The following is a 14,996-nucleotide window of genomic DNA, read 5'->3' on the forward strand; positions in this document are numbered from 1 at the left end:
ATGCAATTTTTTTTTAATGTACAGTAATTAAGTTGTTAATTCATGTTTATTGTTGCGTAATTGTTTTAATTAATCGCACTAAGAGTAGTTCACCTGTAGCTATTCAGTAAAATCTCGAAGGAATTTTCTGATATTTGTTGAGAATTGGGAATTAAATACGTCGCGAACGCGCAAATTGCAGTACTTGATGTGCTAGGTATAGGCAAAAGCTGTGTTACTTAGACACGCCGACACGTGTCCGTGTCTGACACGTGTCGGCGTGTCGGACACGGCTATTTGGGGTGAATTTTCCTGTTTTGTGGTCTAAATTGAAGTGTTGAAGTGTCATGTCGTGTCGGACACCGACATGTGTTTGACACGCGACACGGAAGTTAAGTGAAGCGCAGGAGTAACATAGAGCAAAAGTGACGGAAAATTGGTTTTGGTCACGGTTAGGACTTACTAATAGGGTTGAGTTGATACGATTAGGGATTAACAAAAAAAAGAAAAGAACAGAAAAGTAAGCGTACAGTTTAGAAAAGTTGAAAACTGAGCGGGTAGCAATTAGAAGAAAAAAATGGTTGTGGTCACGATTGGGACTCGCGAATAGAGTTGAGTGTTACAATCGACTTTTTGTGTTATTTGAAAGTGACGGAAATTTGGTTGTGGACACGATTGGGACTCACTAATAGAGCTGAGTGATACGACTAGGAATTAAATAAAAATGAAGTAGGCGGACTTAGAAAAGTCCGGAACTGAGCTGTATCAGTGGGAAAACACTGTTTTTAATTTAGAGTTTTCTACAAGGGAAGGACTTTTCTTTGGGGAGTTTTGGAGTGGGGTCTGTACTTCACTGAAGAAGCATTACTGCATCTTCATGTTAAAGGTAGAGCCTGTTTGTTAAAGTACAGTAGCTTTGAGGTAGAGTGGAGACCGGAGAGAGTAAAAGGATGATTATATTAACCAGCACCATTCGGAAATGAGAATAAGAAGAAGAAAAATGTGGAGAGGAAACATCCCGTCTTCCACTGTGTTAAGACGGAATATTTACTTTTTCTTAATGTAAAATACCATGTGGTAGGTCTTAAAAAAATACATGTAAACATTTCAAACCTCTAGTTCCAAATATTAGAGCCTCAGAGTGTGTTGATAAGGCGATATAGATTGACAACGATATGCTGGTCAAGTCAATGGCCAATTACTAATGTTATTACACCTGTATGGATACCTAACTAGCGAGGAAGGTGCCTTGAAAATTACACTTTTAAGTGCTCTATTAGAGTTTTATAGGAATTACACTGCACTCCTTTTTTGAATCTCATTTCATTTTTATAGCTTGGATAGATTCATGCATTTTTACTTATCCCTCTCATATCATCAACAACTATTTAGTACTCAAATAACTACTCAGCAGTAGATTAGTACTCAAACCAAAAACTTCATCTCTTTGATAAACGATGGCCGAAATTGGGAACACTCTTGCAGAAAAGCTGATTGAAGTGGTAGGGTCTAAGGCCATAAGAGAGATTTGCTCAATATGGGGCTACAAATCTGAGCTTCACAACCTGAAAGACACCATCACCACCATCAGGAAAGTCCTCCTTGATGCAGAGTCTAAGGATCAACTCTCCCACGAAGCACAGGAGTATATTCGAAAACTCAAGGCTGCAGTTTATGACGCTGATGATTTGTTTGATGAGTATCGTACTCTAGCTGGGCTTAGACAGTACAATAAGGATAGTAGACTCTCTAAAAACATACGCCACCTCTTTTCTTCTAAGAAAAATACCCTTAGTATTGCCTACTTAATGTCTCGAGGGGTTAAGAAGATTAGGAAGAAACTACATGGTATTGCTAGTAATCATAACACATTTGGGTTTAGTGTTGACTACCAAACTATTAGGGAGAGAAGGGAGGAGACTTGTTCTTATGTGTATTCAGACGAGGTTGTTGGGAGAGAATGTGACCTTGAAAAGGTTGTCCATATGCTTCTAGACTCTGGTTCAAAAGATAGAGTTTCGTTCCTCTCTATAGTGGGAGTCGGAGGGTTGGGGAAAACTACGCTGGCCCAACTTGTGTTTAATGATGAGAGGGTTAGGACCGAGTTTCCCTTGAGGTTATGGACATGCGTGTCTGATGAAAATGGGGTGGAATTTGACGTGAAAACAATTCTTGCTAGGATTCTAGAATCAGCATCTCATGACAAGCATGATGGTTTTACAATGGATTTGGTACAGAAGAAGCTTCTAGGCTTTCTTGGAGGAAAGAAGTACTTGATAGTTCTAGATGATGTATGGAATGAAGATCGTGAGAATTGGCTTGATTTAAGAAAATTCTTAATGAGGGGTGGAGGAGGAAGCAGGGTTTTGGTAACCACCCGTTCTAAAAGGACTGCAATGGTTGTTGATGAGGAATATAATTATGAGCTAAAAGGATTATCTCCTGAAAATTCCTGGCGTTTATTTGAGATGACCGCATTTGGGGAAAAGGGGAGACAAGAGGCGAATTCTTCTGAATTGATTAAACTTGGTGAGAAGATTGTTGAGCAATGCTCTAATGTTCCTCTCGCTATTAAAGTTGTTGGAACACTTTTATATGGTCAGAATGAAAGTAAGTGGAGAGTATTTCAAGAATGCGGATTAGCCAAGCTTAATGATGGAGATAATAAGATTATGTCCATTCTGAAACTTAGCTATGATAATCTTGAATCTCCTTTAAAGACTTGCTTTTCGTATTGCTCATTGTTTCCCAAAGATTTCAGAATTAACAAGGAAAAGTTGATTCGGCTTTGGATGGCACAAGGTTACATAGTTCCACTTCATGTAGGTCAGAGCCTGGAAGATGCTGGGGAGGAGTATTTGTCAATTTTGCTACGAAGATGTTTTTTTCAGGATGTAGAAAAGAATGAATTTGGAGGGGTTCAATCATTTAGAATACATGACTTGATTCACGATGTTGCTCAAAAGATAGCAGGAAAAGGCATTGCGGCAGTTAATTCTATCCAAACTAATTTAGAAGATGAAGCTCATCACGTATTTCACATAGGAAGTAAATGTAGAGGAAGCATTTTCTCGAAGTGTAAAATCCGCTCTTATGTCCGAGTTGGGTTTGAGGTCAACTTTCCGGTAGCTAAACTGGTAAAAAGTTGGAATTTTCTTAGGACATTAGACTTGCATGACTTAGACATCCAGACACTGCCAAATTCAATAGGTAAATTATTGCATTTAAGGTTCCTTAATCTATCTGATAATAAGCATTTAGTGGTGCTACCTGATTCAATTAGAAAGCTGTATAATCTTCAAACCTTAGATCTAAGTGGGTGCTCAGGTTTGAAAGAGTTGCCAAAGGGTTTGACCAAATTGGCAAATCTTAGGCACTTGGATATATCTGGGTGCTATGAGTTGAGTCACATGCCTTCCGGTCTAGACAAACTGAGTTGCCTATGTGTTCTTACTGAGTTTGTGGTAGGGGAAAGAAGTTCAGCTGGCATCCTAGAAAATCTAGAAGCATTGAAGAACCTAAGAGGAAGCATTAGAATTCGGATCACTGAAAAGTTCATGGGTGCCATGGAAAGTAGGGAAGGATATTTGAGAAGCATGAAGCATCTTGAGGCACTAGCCATAAGCTTGTTGAGCCATGAAAACCATGCAACTTTGCTTGAAATACTGGAACCACCTTTTTCTCTGAAGGGACTCCAGTTAGATTCTTACCATGAAGCTACACTTCCATCAAGGTGGTTGGGGTCGGGAATAGTAGATAATTGGGCCACCTTTCTCCCCAACCTTGTTCGGATTGATCTTAACATGTGCTCCAACTTGTTGCGTTTGCCTTCATTGAGTAAACTACACCATCTTAAGTCGCTCTCACTTTTTTTTTTGCCGAAATTGGAGTACATAGAGGATTCAACTCATGATCGGAGTGAGGGAGATGTGTTTTTTCCTTCCCTTGAGACACTTGAGATATCATTAATGAATGAGCTGAAAGGATGGTGGAGAAGGGAAGACATAGGCTGCAGCAGTTGTTGGCAACCTTCATTTTCCCGGCTGTCTCGGTTGGAGATTCAACGATGTAAGAAATTGACATCATTTCCTGCATGTATAAGCCTAAAAAAGCTGACTTTTTGTGGTGTGCACAAAGATTTGCGGATAATGAGTTCTGATAAGGAGAACGACTCGATCAAATTAAGGGAGTTGAGTTTTGACGACCTTGATTACCTAAAATCATTGCCCACAGAAGGTCTAATTAGCATTGGTATAGCGGGAAATCAGGATATAGAGAATTTGTCAGAACTTGGTGAGACAATCAAGGGGTGTCTTTCCCTACGAAGCCTTGCAATTGTGGATTGTGAGAGTTTGAGGTCTCTTGAAGGAGCAGGGTGGGAGCATCTAACTGCTTTGGATTCGCTACAGTTATGTCTATTACCAAGTTTGACGGACAGTGATCATGATGGGATGCCATGGAGATCCATTGGAGGAAGACTCCGATCCTTGCAATTATCATTGTTGGATTTGGAAACCATCCCCAAAGGAATGAGACATTTGACTTCCCTTGAAAACTTAGCAATTGACAACTGCGCGTGTCTTTTAGCCCTCCCCGAATGGATAGGTTCCTTGTCTTCTCTTCGATCACTTCGTGTACGTTACTGCGAGAAGTTCCAATTAGTTTCAAGTAATTTGCAGGACCTCACCTCCTTGCAGTTTCTTGAGGTGAGGAATTGTCCGCTTATAGCTGCAAGATTTCAAGATCCGGATGCGGAGGACTGGACGTTGCTTCGACATATACCCTCCGTTGACATCCGGGCCGATTGATGTCTTAACTACGGAAACATGCACACTTACTTTTTCTGCTTAGCGTAGCTTCTTGTTCATTTTTCTTGCTTTGAAAGACATTTAATCCAATTATCCACTTGGCATTTTGCTTTTCCAACTTGCTGCATTTGCCTTCATTGAGCAAACTACTTCATCTCAAGTCACTCTCACTATTCTTTTTTGCCGGAATTGGCCATAATGGCAGTTATAAAGATGCCTTCTTGCCTTCCCTTGACACACTTGGTTTTATTTATGAAAAAGCAGAAAGGATAGTGGAGAGGGGAAGATATAGACTGCAACACTTGTTGGCAACCTTCTTTTTTCCGGCTTGCTGGGTTGAAAATTTTACAGGTGGAGAGGTGTATATTAGTACTAATTAAGTTGTTTAATTGTCTTAATTCAAGTTAACTGCTGCCTGATTATTCGATACAGTACCTTTTAGATTCCTTAAGGATTAGGTTGATTATCGTTTTCGCAGCGAAGATTTCGTGTGATTTAGTCCTCTTTAAAATAGGTGTGAAAGAAGTGGTGAAACCAGATTTGTGGTTAGAGGGCAAAAAGGTTTAGGGAAGGGTAACTGTTAATGGAATAAGGTAAACTAGAACTAAAAAGCGAAAAATTCAATTGAAGTTTTACTTTTTTCATAACTAGGTGATTGATCGGCTGTCGTGTGAAAATGACCTTGAATACCTTTGTAAGGGGGTTTAACACTCTAGTCTGCGTGTTAATTTACCTATATATCCGTACTTAAGTAGCTAATTTTAACCAGCAATGTAGGTGTTTTGTTATTATGGTTTTACACTATTAAGGTGTGAAACCGTTTTACACCAGATTTTCCGGGGTTTGATATTTATAGTTAGAGGCTAAACATACAAAATAAGAATAAAAATTGTGGCAAATTATTAATGTAATAGAGTAACTTAGAAAATGAAAGCTTTTTCAAAAAAAAAAACAAAGATAAACAAATGACTGAAATACGCCAAATAGAATAGGTAAACAAATGACAGAGACTATGCTTCAAGATTCTGGTTCTCAAGGGAGTCTGGAAGAGTATCTTTCCTCTCTATTGTCAAGGTTTTTAAGTACTAATTAAGCTGTTGATTCATGTTAAAAGCTTATTAATGTTTGAAGTCATTGGCCCTTGCACTAATAATAGTTCTTCAGTAACTATGAAATATCCAACTGTAGCTATTAAATACACATTCAAAGCCAAATTAATACGTAGTAGTAATACTTTGATAGCGCTATTGCTTGATATTTTCTGAAGTCTTCTGATTTGTATACATAAAATACTCTGTCCGTCCCAATCATTTGTTTACCTTTGATTTAAAATACCCCTCACAAAGAATAAAAAAGGTAAACAAATGACTGGGACGGAGGGCGTACTCATCAGTAACGTGCAAATGGCAACATCTAATGGGCTAGGTATACCAGGTCTTTCATAAATATGCCTCTCAGTTTTGTGACATTTTTAAATCTAGCTCACAATTTCACCTTTGTGATTGTGCAATTTTTTAATTTAATTTTGTTAATGTACAATAAATATATGGCTTACTTGATGATAACTGTTACTGTAGTTAAATTGTTAGTTCATGTTTATTGTTGTGTAATTGTTTAATAATTGCACTAAGAGTAGTTCACCTGTAGCTATTCAGTAAAAGCTCGAAGGAATTTTCTGATGTTTTGGGGGAATTGGATGTAAAATAGTAAAATACATCAGGAACGCGCAAATTGCAGTATTTGATGTCCTAGGTATACCGCTACTTAATGGAGCAAAAGTGACGGAAATTTGGTTTTGGTCAGGATAGGGACTCACTAGTTGCTGTTTTATTTACTGATTTAATCGGACGACAATTTTGAGGAACCCGGAAAACAAATGGGGACGATATAGTGGTAACTGTATTATTTGGTATTTTTTTCTTGGGTATACGTGATAGCCTGCAAACTGTAATGTAGTTACAGTTTTTGCATACCATGTACAGTTTTTATAACAGATATCAAGCCTGTCTCCTAAACCACTCGGACATACCGACTCTTATTATTATTTGGTATATTTGATCTAGTCTTAGTTTGTTCATGTATTATAAGTCCGCAGAAAGTCATTTTTTGGATTCTTTATGTTTATGTAAGATTCTCTGTCATTTTCTAGAGGAAGTGAACATGGGTGCTATATTCTACCTGAATCTAACACATGGCAAGGGTGCCAGGATAGAGCTACGAGGGCTGATGTTGATGATATCAATTCTAATGCCAGCGTACTTGATGGCCTTAATCTGTCTCTTCACATTCATGATTCCAATTATAGTGGATTCATCAGCATCATGACAGGTAAATTGAATTTTTTCCTGCTTACAGATTTTTATATTTAGACACTCTTTCTTTTGTCAATTGGTTTGCTTATTTTCTGAGTTTTGTTTTACTCTAAAGTACCAAGTGTTGCGTGGACAAGTAGTCTCCTCGGAGATTGTCTGACATGTAGAAATTTTGAGACAAGAGTACAATTTAATAAAGGTTGAAGTATATTGCGAAAAGTCACATCCTAATGTAAGTATGTAACAGAATTGCTATGTCATACCATGTCCATTCTGTTATGCACTGTTAGTTGGTGAGGAGGAAGCTGTCCAGAAGCTTTTGTTAATGTAGTTACAGTTTTTGCATACTCTCTTACGTAACTCTCTATCAATTATAGAATAAAATTGGAATCTTTAAAATTGAAGCTAATAAACATTGATATTCATTTGAGACTTGTTGAATTTGGGAGTTCCTGTGTTGATCTTTCTTTTTGCAGTCATTTTCCGGATTTAATCAGTGAATGACCTGAAGTGTGTTATAAGGAGGTCAGTGAAGGCTGGATTTGCAAGAATTTCACTATTTCAGTGGCCTAAATAAAGGGTGTTGGACACTGGAGGTGGAATTTGTAGTCGGTGTGGTTAGGCTGTGGATAATATCAGTTCTGATGACACTATGACAGCATACTTGGTGGCTATAACCCGTCTTTCCACATTCATGATTCCATGTTTAGTGGGTTCATCAGCATTATGGATTCATCGTAGGTACATTCTAGATTTCTCCTCTTACAGATTTGGAAAGAGCTCTCTTCTTGATTTTGGGAATTTCTGTGCTAATCTTTCTTCTTGTTGCCAATTTCCAGATTAATTCTCTAATTGTGTTACAAGGTGATCGGTTATGGACAGAGATTTGCAGGGGCTTTTGGTGGCCTATGTATAGAGTGGTGGTCCGGATTGGGCTGGATGCTGGAAGGCGGGGTTTCTAGTTAGAGGTGGGAGTTCGGAGATGTGGCCGGGGATGGAGATGGTGTAAGGAGAGAAGCTGGAACAAGGGTGAGTTGAAATTGAACGTCCCTAAACTTATCAAATGTTGACTATTGGTTCAGAAAATGTGTTTGATCACTTTGATGATAATGCTTACTTCTTCCTGAAACAGGGAGTTTCGTCCTATGAAATTGATACTATCCTTGCCATTACTGACCGCCAATTTCCAGGTATATGCTACCATGGCATTGACCGCCAGTTTTCAGGTATATGCTATCGTGAGCTCCTGTTCCATTTTGCTTCACAGCCTAAATTTTTGCATGATTTGATTGGGTGAAATTGTGGAAGCAGATGAGATGAAGGCCTTAATCTTCATTGACACCAAAAATAATTAGACATAAGTATACAGTTAAAACTTCTGTCTTTTAATGTTGCTTTACTCAGGGCAGTTAAGGCAAAGGATAGGCAGATGAGAATAAGGCCAACAGTTTTGTTCATTGGGTCTGATTTTCCGCCTTTGACCTTCAACTACTATGAAATAAAGATTTTATTACAGTATTTGGCTTTGTTTTTCGTTTTGGAAATTTACTGATACTTATATTGAACCAACCTTATGTCTTTTAAAAAAGGCTACCCTCTATCCCAATCATTTGTTTAACTTTGATTAAAATACTCTTCAAATGATTGGGATGGAGGCAGTAGCTTTTTATAGACATCTGAATCAGAAGTATTTGACAAACAATTTACAAATTATCTATAAAGAAACATAAGATCTGATATAAAGAAAACATAATAAGTTTTCCAAAGGATATATTAATGTCTTGCGAGTTTGCGACCTATGGTTTTACAGAAGACTCTGTCAACAGTGATGCAGTAGTTTTGAGATTAGTTTTTCTTACAATGTTCGGAAATTTAAAATAAATGCAGGTAAAGTGCAACGGAAAAACAAAATGAAACATAAGGTCCAGATGAATGTTACTCCCTCCGCCTCATTCATTTGCTTACCTTTTACTCCCTCTGTCCCGGTCATTTGTTGTCATTTCCATATTGGGGTGTCTCAGTGAGTCCTTTTTATTTTAAGAATGAACTTGATGAACAATTTGATCATTCACACTCAATTTGTTCCACTTGTCACTTAGTAATTGGCCCCTTCCTCTTTCCTTGGTCTTTGTGCCAAAACCAAAGGACAACAATTGACCGGGACAGGGGGAGTATATGATATGTGAAGGGTATTTTAATCAAACGTAAACAAATGATTGAGACAAAGGGAGGACATGCTTTTCATAAATCCTTAACAAGTCAACAGCAGTCAATGATTATCTGTTACTGAGGGTCTGAATTCAGTCAATGATTCAATAATAAATGTATATCTAGATGTTTAGGAAGATGCCCAGAAAACTGGCTGGTTTGAAGTGCTGTATTTGTATTTTATAAGGCCTACACTTTACTTGTTTGTCGGATCTTACCTGCTTTGATAGTCTCGCGCATTTTTAATTCTTCATATCTTGACTCTACTATTATTTAAGAAGTCATTTGGTTTAAGATCGAGATATCAGTTCACTTCTCTGAAATACATTCCTACTCAAATCTCTTTTCCACACAATCTCAACCTTCATTACTTTGTATAACAATGGCTGAAATCGGGATCAGTATTGCAGAAAAACTGATAGAAATGGTGGGGTCTGAGGCCATCAGACAGATTCGCTCATTCAGGGGCTATGAATCTGAGCTTGATGACCTCAAAGAGACCATCATCACCATCAGGAAAGTCCTCCTTGACGCCGAATCAAAGGGTCAACTCTCCCACGAAGCACAACACTATATTCAAAAGCTTCAGGATGCTCTTTATGATGCTGATGATTTGTTTGATGAGGTTCGTACTCGAGCTGAACTTAAGCAGCACAACAAGGATGCTAAACTCTTTGAAAAGGTACGCAACTTCTTTTCGTCCACGATAAATACGCCTAGTGTCATGATTTCTATGTCCCGAGAGGTTAAGAAACTTAGGAAGAAACTGGATGGTATTGCTAATAATCATAACAAATTTGGGTTTAGTGTCGACTCCCAACCTATTCGGGAGAGAAGGGAGGACACTTGTTCTTATGCGTATTCGGATGAGGTTATTGTCGGGAGAGAAGGCGATCTGAATGAGGTTGTCCATATGCTGTTAGATTCTAGTTCGCAAGATAGAGTGTCTTTCCTCTCTATAGTGGGAATTGGTGGATTGGGGAAAACTAAGCTTGCCCAACTTGTGTTTAATGATGATAGAGTTACCGCTGAGTTTCCCATTAGGTTATGGACATGTGTGTCTGATGAAAATAAAGAGGAATTTAAAGTGAAAAAAATCCTTACTAAGATTTTAGAATCAGCCTCTGATAACAAACTTGATGGTTTAACGATGGATTTGGTACATAGGAAACTTTTAGGTTTTCTTGGAGGGAGGAAGTACTTGATAGTTCTAGATGATGTATGGAATGAAGATCTTGAGAAGTGGCTTAGTTTAAAAGAATTCTTAATGAGTGGTGGAGGAGGAAGTAGAGTTTTGGTAACCACACGTTCTGAAAGGACTGCAATGGTGATTGATGAGGAACATAAGTATGAGCTAAAAGGATTGTCTCCTGAAAATTCATGGCGTTTATTTGAGATGACAGCATTTAGGGAAAAAGAGAAACAAGATGTGAATTATGCTGAATTGATTACACTTGGCAAGAGGATTGTTGAACAATGCTCCAATGTTCCTCTCGCTATTAAGGTTGTCGGAACACTTTTATATGGTCAGAATGAAAGAAAGTGGAGATTATTTAAGGAATGCGGATTAGCCAAGCTTAAAGATGGAGATAATAAGATTATGACCATCTTGAAACTTAGCTATGACAACCTTGAATCGCCATTGAAGACTTGTTTTACCTACTGCGCATTGTTCCCCAAGGATTTCAGAATAAACAAGGAAAAGTTGATTAGGCTTTGGATGGCACAAGGATACATAGTTCCATTTGATATAGGTCAGAGCCTAGAAGATGCTGGGGAGGAGTATATTTCAATCTTGCTACGAAGATGTTTTTTTCAAGATGTAGAAAAGAATGACATTCAAGGTGTTGAATCATTTAAAATCCATGACTTAATTCATGATGTTGCTCAAAAGGTAGCAGGAACGGGGTTTGTGGCAGTAACTTCTATCCAAACCAATTTTGGAAATGAAGCCCACCACTTATTTCACATAGGAAGTAAACGTAAAGGAAGTATTTTCTCGAAGTGTAAGATCCGCTCTTACGTTCGAGATGGGTTTGAATTCAATTTTCAAGTTGCTGAGCTGGTGAAAAATTGGAAGTTTCTTAGGACATTAGATCTGCATGACCTAGACATCAAGGCTTTACCAAATTCAATAGGTAAACTATTGCATTTAAGGTATCTTGATCTATCTTACAATTCTCGTCTACTGGTGCTTCCTGATTCAGTTACAAAATTGTATAATCTGCAAACCTTAGATCTAAGGTATTGCTCAAGTTTGCAAGAGCTGCCAAAGGGTTTGGCCAAGTTGGCAAATCTGAGACACTTGGATTTAGCTGGGTGCTTTAAGTTGAGTCACATGCCTTCAGGTCTAGACAAATTGAGTTGCCTATGTGTTCTTACCAATTTTGTTGTGGGTGAAGAAAGTTCCATTGTGGAGCTAGAAAATCTGCTAGCATTGAAAAATCTAAGAGGAAGCTTTCAGATTCGAATCAACCATGAATTCCTGTGTACCGTGAAATGTAAGGGAGGATATTTGAGAAGCATGGACCATCTCGAGGCACTAAAGATATGGATGAAAGGTGATGGAAACCATGAAACTTTGCTAGAAAAACTCGCGCCACCTCCTTCTTTAAAGCAACTCAATTTGTCAGTTTCCATAGGAGCTACACTTCCATCTAGTTGGTGGGGAGCGGGAAAAGTAGGTAATTGGGCCACCTATCTTCCCAATCTTGTCAACTGTAGGCTTTACCATTGCCCCAACGTGCTGCATTTGCCGTCATTGAGCAGACTACCTCATCTCCAGTCACTCTCACTTGAATATTTAGATAAATTGGAGTACATAGAGGATTTCACCCATATTGGTGGTAGTAAAGAAGTGTTTTTTCCTTCCCTCGAGGAACTTGAAATTTCATGTCTTGGGGAGTTGAGAGGATGGTGGAGAGGGGAAGATATAGACTGGAACAATCATGTACAACCTTGCTTTTCTCGGCTCTCCAAGTTAAACATTGCTCTGTGTAAAAAACTGACATCATTTCCCGCTTGTATAAGCTTAGAAATGCTGAATTTGTATGATGTGAACAAAGAATTATCCATCACGAATTTTGGTCAGCAGGACGATTGGACCAAATTAAGGGAGGTGCAAGTAGACAACCTTGATTACCTGAAAGCGTTGACCACGGAAGGTCTAACTAGCATTTTTATACATGGAAATGATGAAATAGAGAGTTTGTCACAACTTGTAGAGACATTCAGGGGATTTCGTTCCCTACGTAGCCTGGCAATTACGATGTGTGGTAGGTTGAGATCTCTGGACGGAGTAGGGTGGGAACATCTAACAGCTTTGGATTCACTCCGATTAAAGTATCTCCCCGTGTTGACATTCTCAGGAACAAAAGTAGAAGATGATGACGATGATGGGGATGGGATGCCATGGAGATCCATTGGGGGAAAACTCCGGTCCCTGGAATTATTAGAATTGAATTTCCAAACCATCCCTAAAGGAATCAGACATTTGACTTCCCTTGAAAACTTAACAATTGAGTGGATATGGACTCTTATATCCCTCCCCGAATGGATAAGTTGCTTGTCCTCTCTCCGATCCTTGCGCATTAGATTCTGTTTGAACCTCCAATTAAATGTAGGTATATTGCGAGACCTTACCACCTTGCAGCTGTTGGAGGTGAAAGGGTGTCCGTTGGTAACTGAAAGATTTCAAAATCCAGATGGGGAGGACTGGGCCGAGCTCCGACATATCCCCTCTATTGACATCCGGTCAGGTGATGACACCCTGCCAGTTGAATTCCATCTATGATGCTTTGCAAGATACCGAATCAAGATATCCTCACGGCATTCTGTTATCCCATTCGCGAAAAGCACAAGTTTGTTTATGGTATTTGACTTGAGATTTATATACGGAGTATTTGTTTACGACTATGTAGAAGATGGAGATAACTTTTTCAGACCCTTTCACTGCATTGAATTCCAAATTCTGTTTACCGAGATTGAACAATAAGCTTCAGACAGTGATTTCTGAACACTTGGCAAAAGGTTTTGCAGAAGTTTGCAGGCTGTTCTGTGTAATTGTAATAAAATAGCAACCAAAAAAACGAGATGGTGCCATGAGTGGTAGCCAATCCGAATGGATAAGTTGCTTGGTTCTCTCTGGTTCTTTCGCATATATGACCTCACCCCCTTGCAGCTGCTGCAGACCAGGTACTGTCAAGTGTCAGCTTATCACTGAGAGATTCAAGATCCAAATGAGGACGACTGGGCCGAGTTTCGACGCATACCTTCCGTTGACATAAGTGCAGTTTAAGTAATTTAACTTCACTGCTGAGACTTGGTGCACAGTTTATTTCCTCTTTGTAGTGAGAGTCGAACCAGGCCATGTATGATGTTTTGCAGGATACGATCAATCAGGATACCAGGCCACTTGGTGTTTTGCTTAATACATTTTCCTTTTTAAATCTTATATGTTAGGATTATAGCGAAGTAGATAATTTTACTATTCCCTCACGTAGATTAATATCGTCGTGACTCGTGACTCAGGCAAGAAACGGTATCATGTGAGACCAATTATACTTGTATATTTGTATATTTGACGTTTAATTATACGTAATTTATTTTCGCAGTACAAACAAATTTTACTCAACTCAGTACTTTTTGTACGAGTCTTTCCATTATTATACCCCTAACAAAAAAAATGACTAAACCTAATTCTTTCAATTCCTATCCGTATAACCTCTCAAATTATTCATTTTTTTTCAATTGTAGATGAAAATTTGAATCTGAAATATGTATTTAATTAGATAATTGCAAATTATTTATCAAAATAATGTTTTTCTCTTATGTTTTTGTAATATTATTTGTTTTAATTAGGCCATTGGTTAGAAGTTTACTTTTGATATTCACTTATCAGTGATATGATGCATCATCATTCACTTATCACTGAGGTATAGAAGTTTACTTTAGAAACAACTAGTTTGAATGCCCGTGCGTTGCAACGGGGTAATTAACTTATTTTTAATGCAAAAAAAAAAAACGTTATAAGGGTTTAATGTTTACATTCTATGTCTAATGATTTGTTTACATATTATTAAAATATCTCTTTCAAAAAAAAATCTAAGATTAATATATACGTGGGTTAACTCTTATTTATAATCATATAATCAACCCACCTTATACTAATTTTTCGATGTGGGACAATTCTACTATTTATAAGTAATATATTCACCAAATTTGGATTATTTTTCTGATGTGGGACAATTCTACTATTTATCTGTAGTATATCATCAAACCTGCATTGTTTTTCAATGTGGGACAAATAACAAACTCAGAATTACACCATCTTTTTTGCACTTAGTTCAACATTCAACCAGATCCCGAATACCGAATACGGACAATTGCTACTCATTATATCTAATAGTTATATTTAAATTTAATAATATGATTAAGTACTATCCATTAATATTTGTCGTTGTTTTTCTTCATTTTTTTTTATCATAGTTGAGATATGGAAATTTCCCGTCGTACCTCTTAATTTTGTTAGATTTTCCATGTTACCCCTACTTTTTAGAATCTGCCTATGGTATCCTTGAGATTCCATATTTTTGCCCATGGTACCCTCTAATGTAAAGGCTGTTAAATGGACGCTAAGTTTGATGGCGTGACAATAAAATAACAATTAAAAAATAATACCTCCTTTATT

The 14,996-nt window shown here is 37.9% G+C and overlaps 1 protein-coding gene across 1 annotated transcript; it reads left to right on the forward strand.

Annotated features, from left to right (window-relative positions):
* Positions 1-14: 14 nt before the first annotated feature.
* LOC141612552 (uncharacterized) lies at positions 15-13,951 on the forward strand. The gene is made up of 7 exons (XM_074431363.1): positions 15-4,778; positions 4,865-5,138; positions 6,918-7,115; positions 7,868-8,053; positions 8,182-8,392; positions 8,504-8,614; positions 9,584-13,951. The coding sequence occupies exons 1-7, from the start codon at positions 1,437-1,439 to the stop codon at positions 13,098-13,100; spliced, it is 7,839 nt and encodes a 2,612-aa protein (XP_074287464.1). The 5' UTR covers positions 15-1,436; the 3' UTR covers positions 13,101-13,951.
* The last annotated feature ends 1,045 nt before the right edge of the window (positions 13,952-14,996 follow it).

Source organism: Silene latifolia, chromosome 11 (genome assembly GCF_048544455.1).
Source record: "Silene latifolia isolate original U9 population chromosome 11, ASM4854445v1, whole genome shotgun sequence".
Lineage (NCBI taxonomy): Eukaryota > Viridiplantae > Streptophyta > Magnoliopsida > Caryophyllales > Caryophyllaceae > Silene > Silene latifolia.

Bases quoted from the DNA above. Each gene is read 5' to 3' on its own strand.
- LOC141612552 (XM_074431363.1), top strand. From the start codon at position 1,437: ATGGCCGAAATTGGGAACACTCTTGCAGAAAAGCTGATTGAAGTGGTA. The intron at 5,139-6,917 runs GTGGAGAGGTGT...TGTTTATGTAAG, and splicing joins CTGGGTTGAAAATTTTACAG to ATTCTCTGTCATTTTCTAGA. The intron at 7,116-7,867 runs GTAAATTGAATT...CTCCTCTTACAG, and splicing joins ATTCATCAGCATCATGACAG to ATTTGGAAAGAGCTCTCTTC.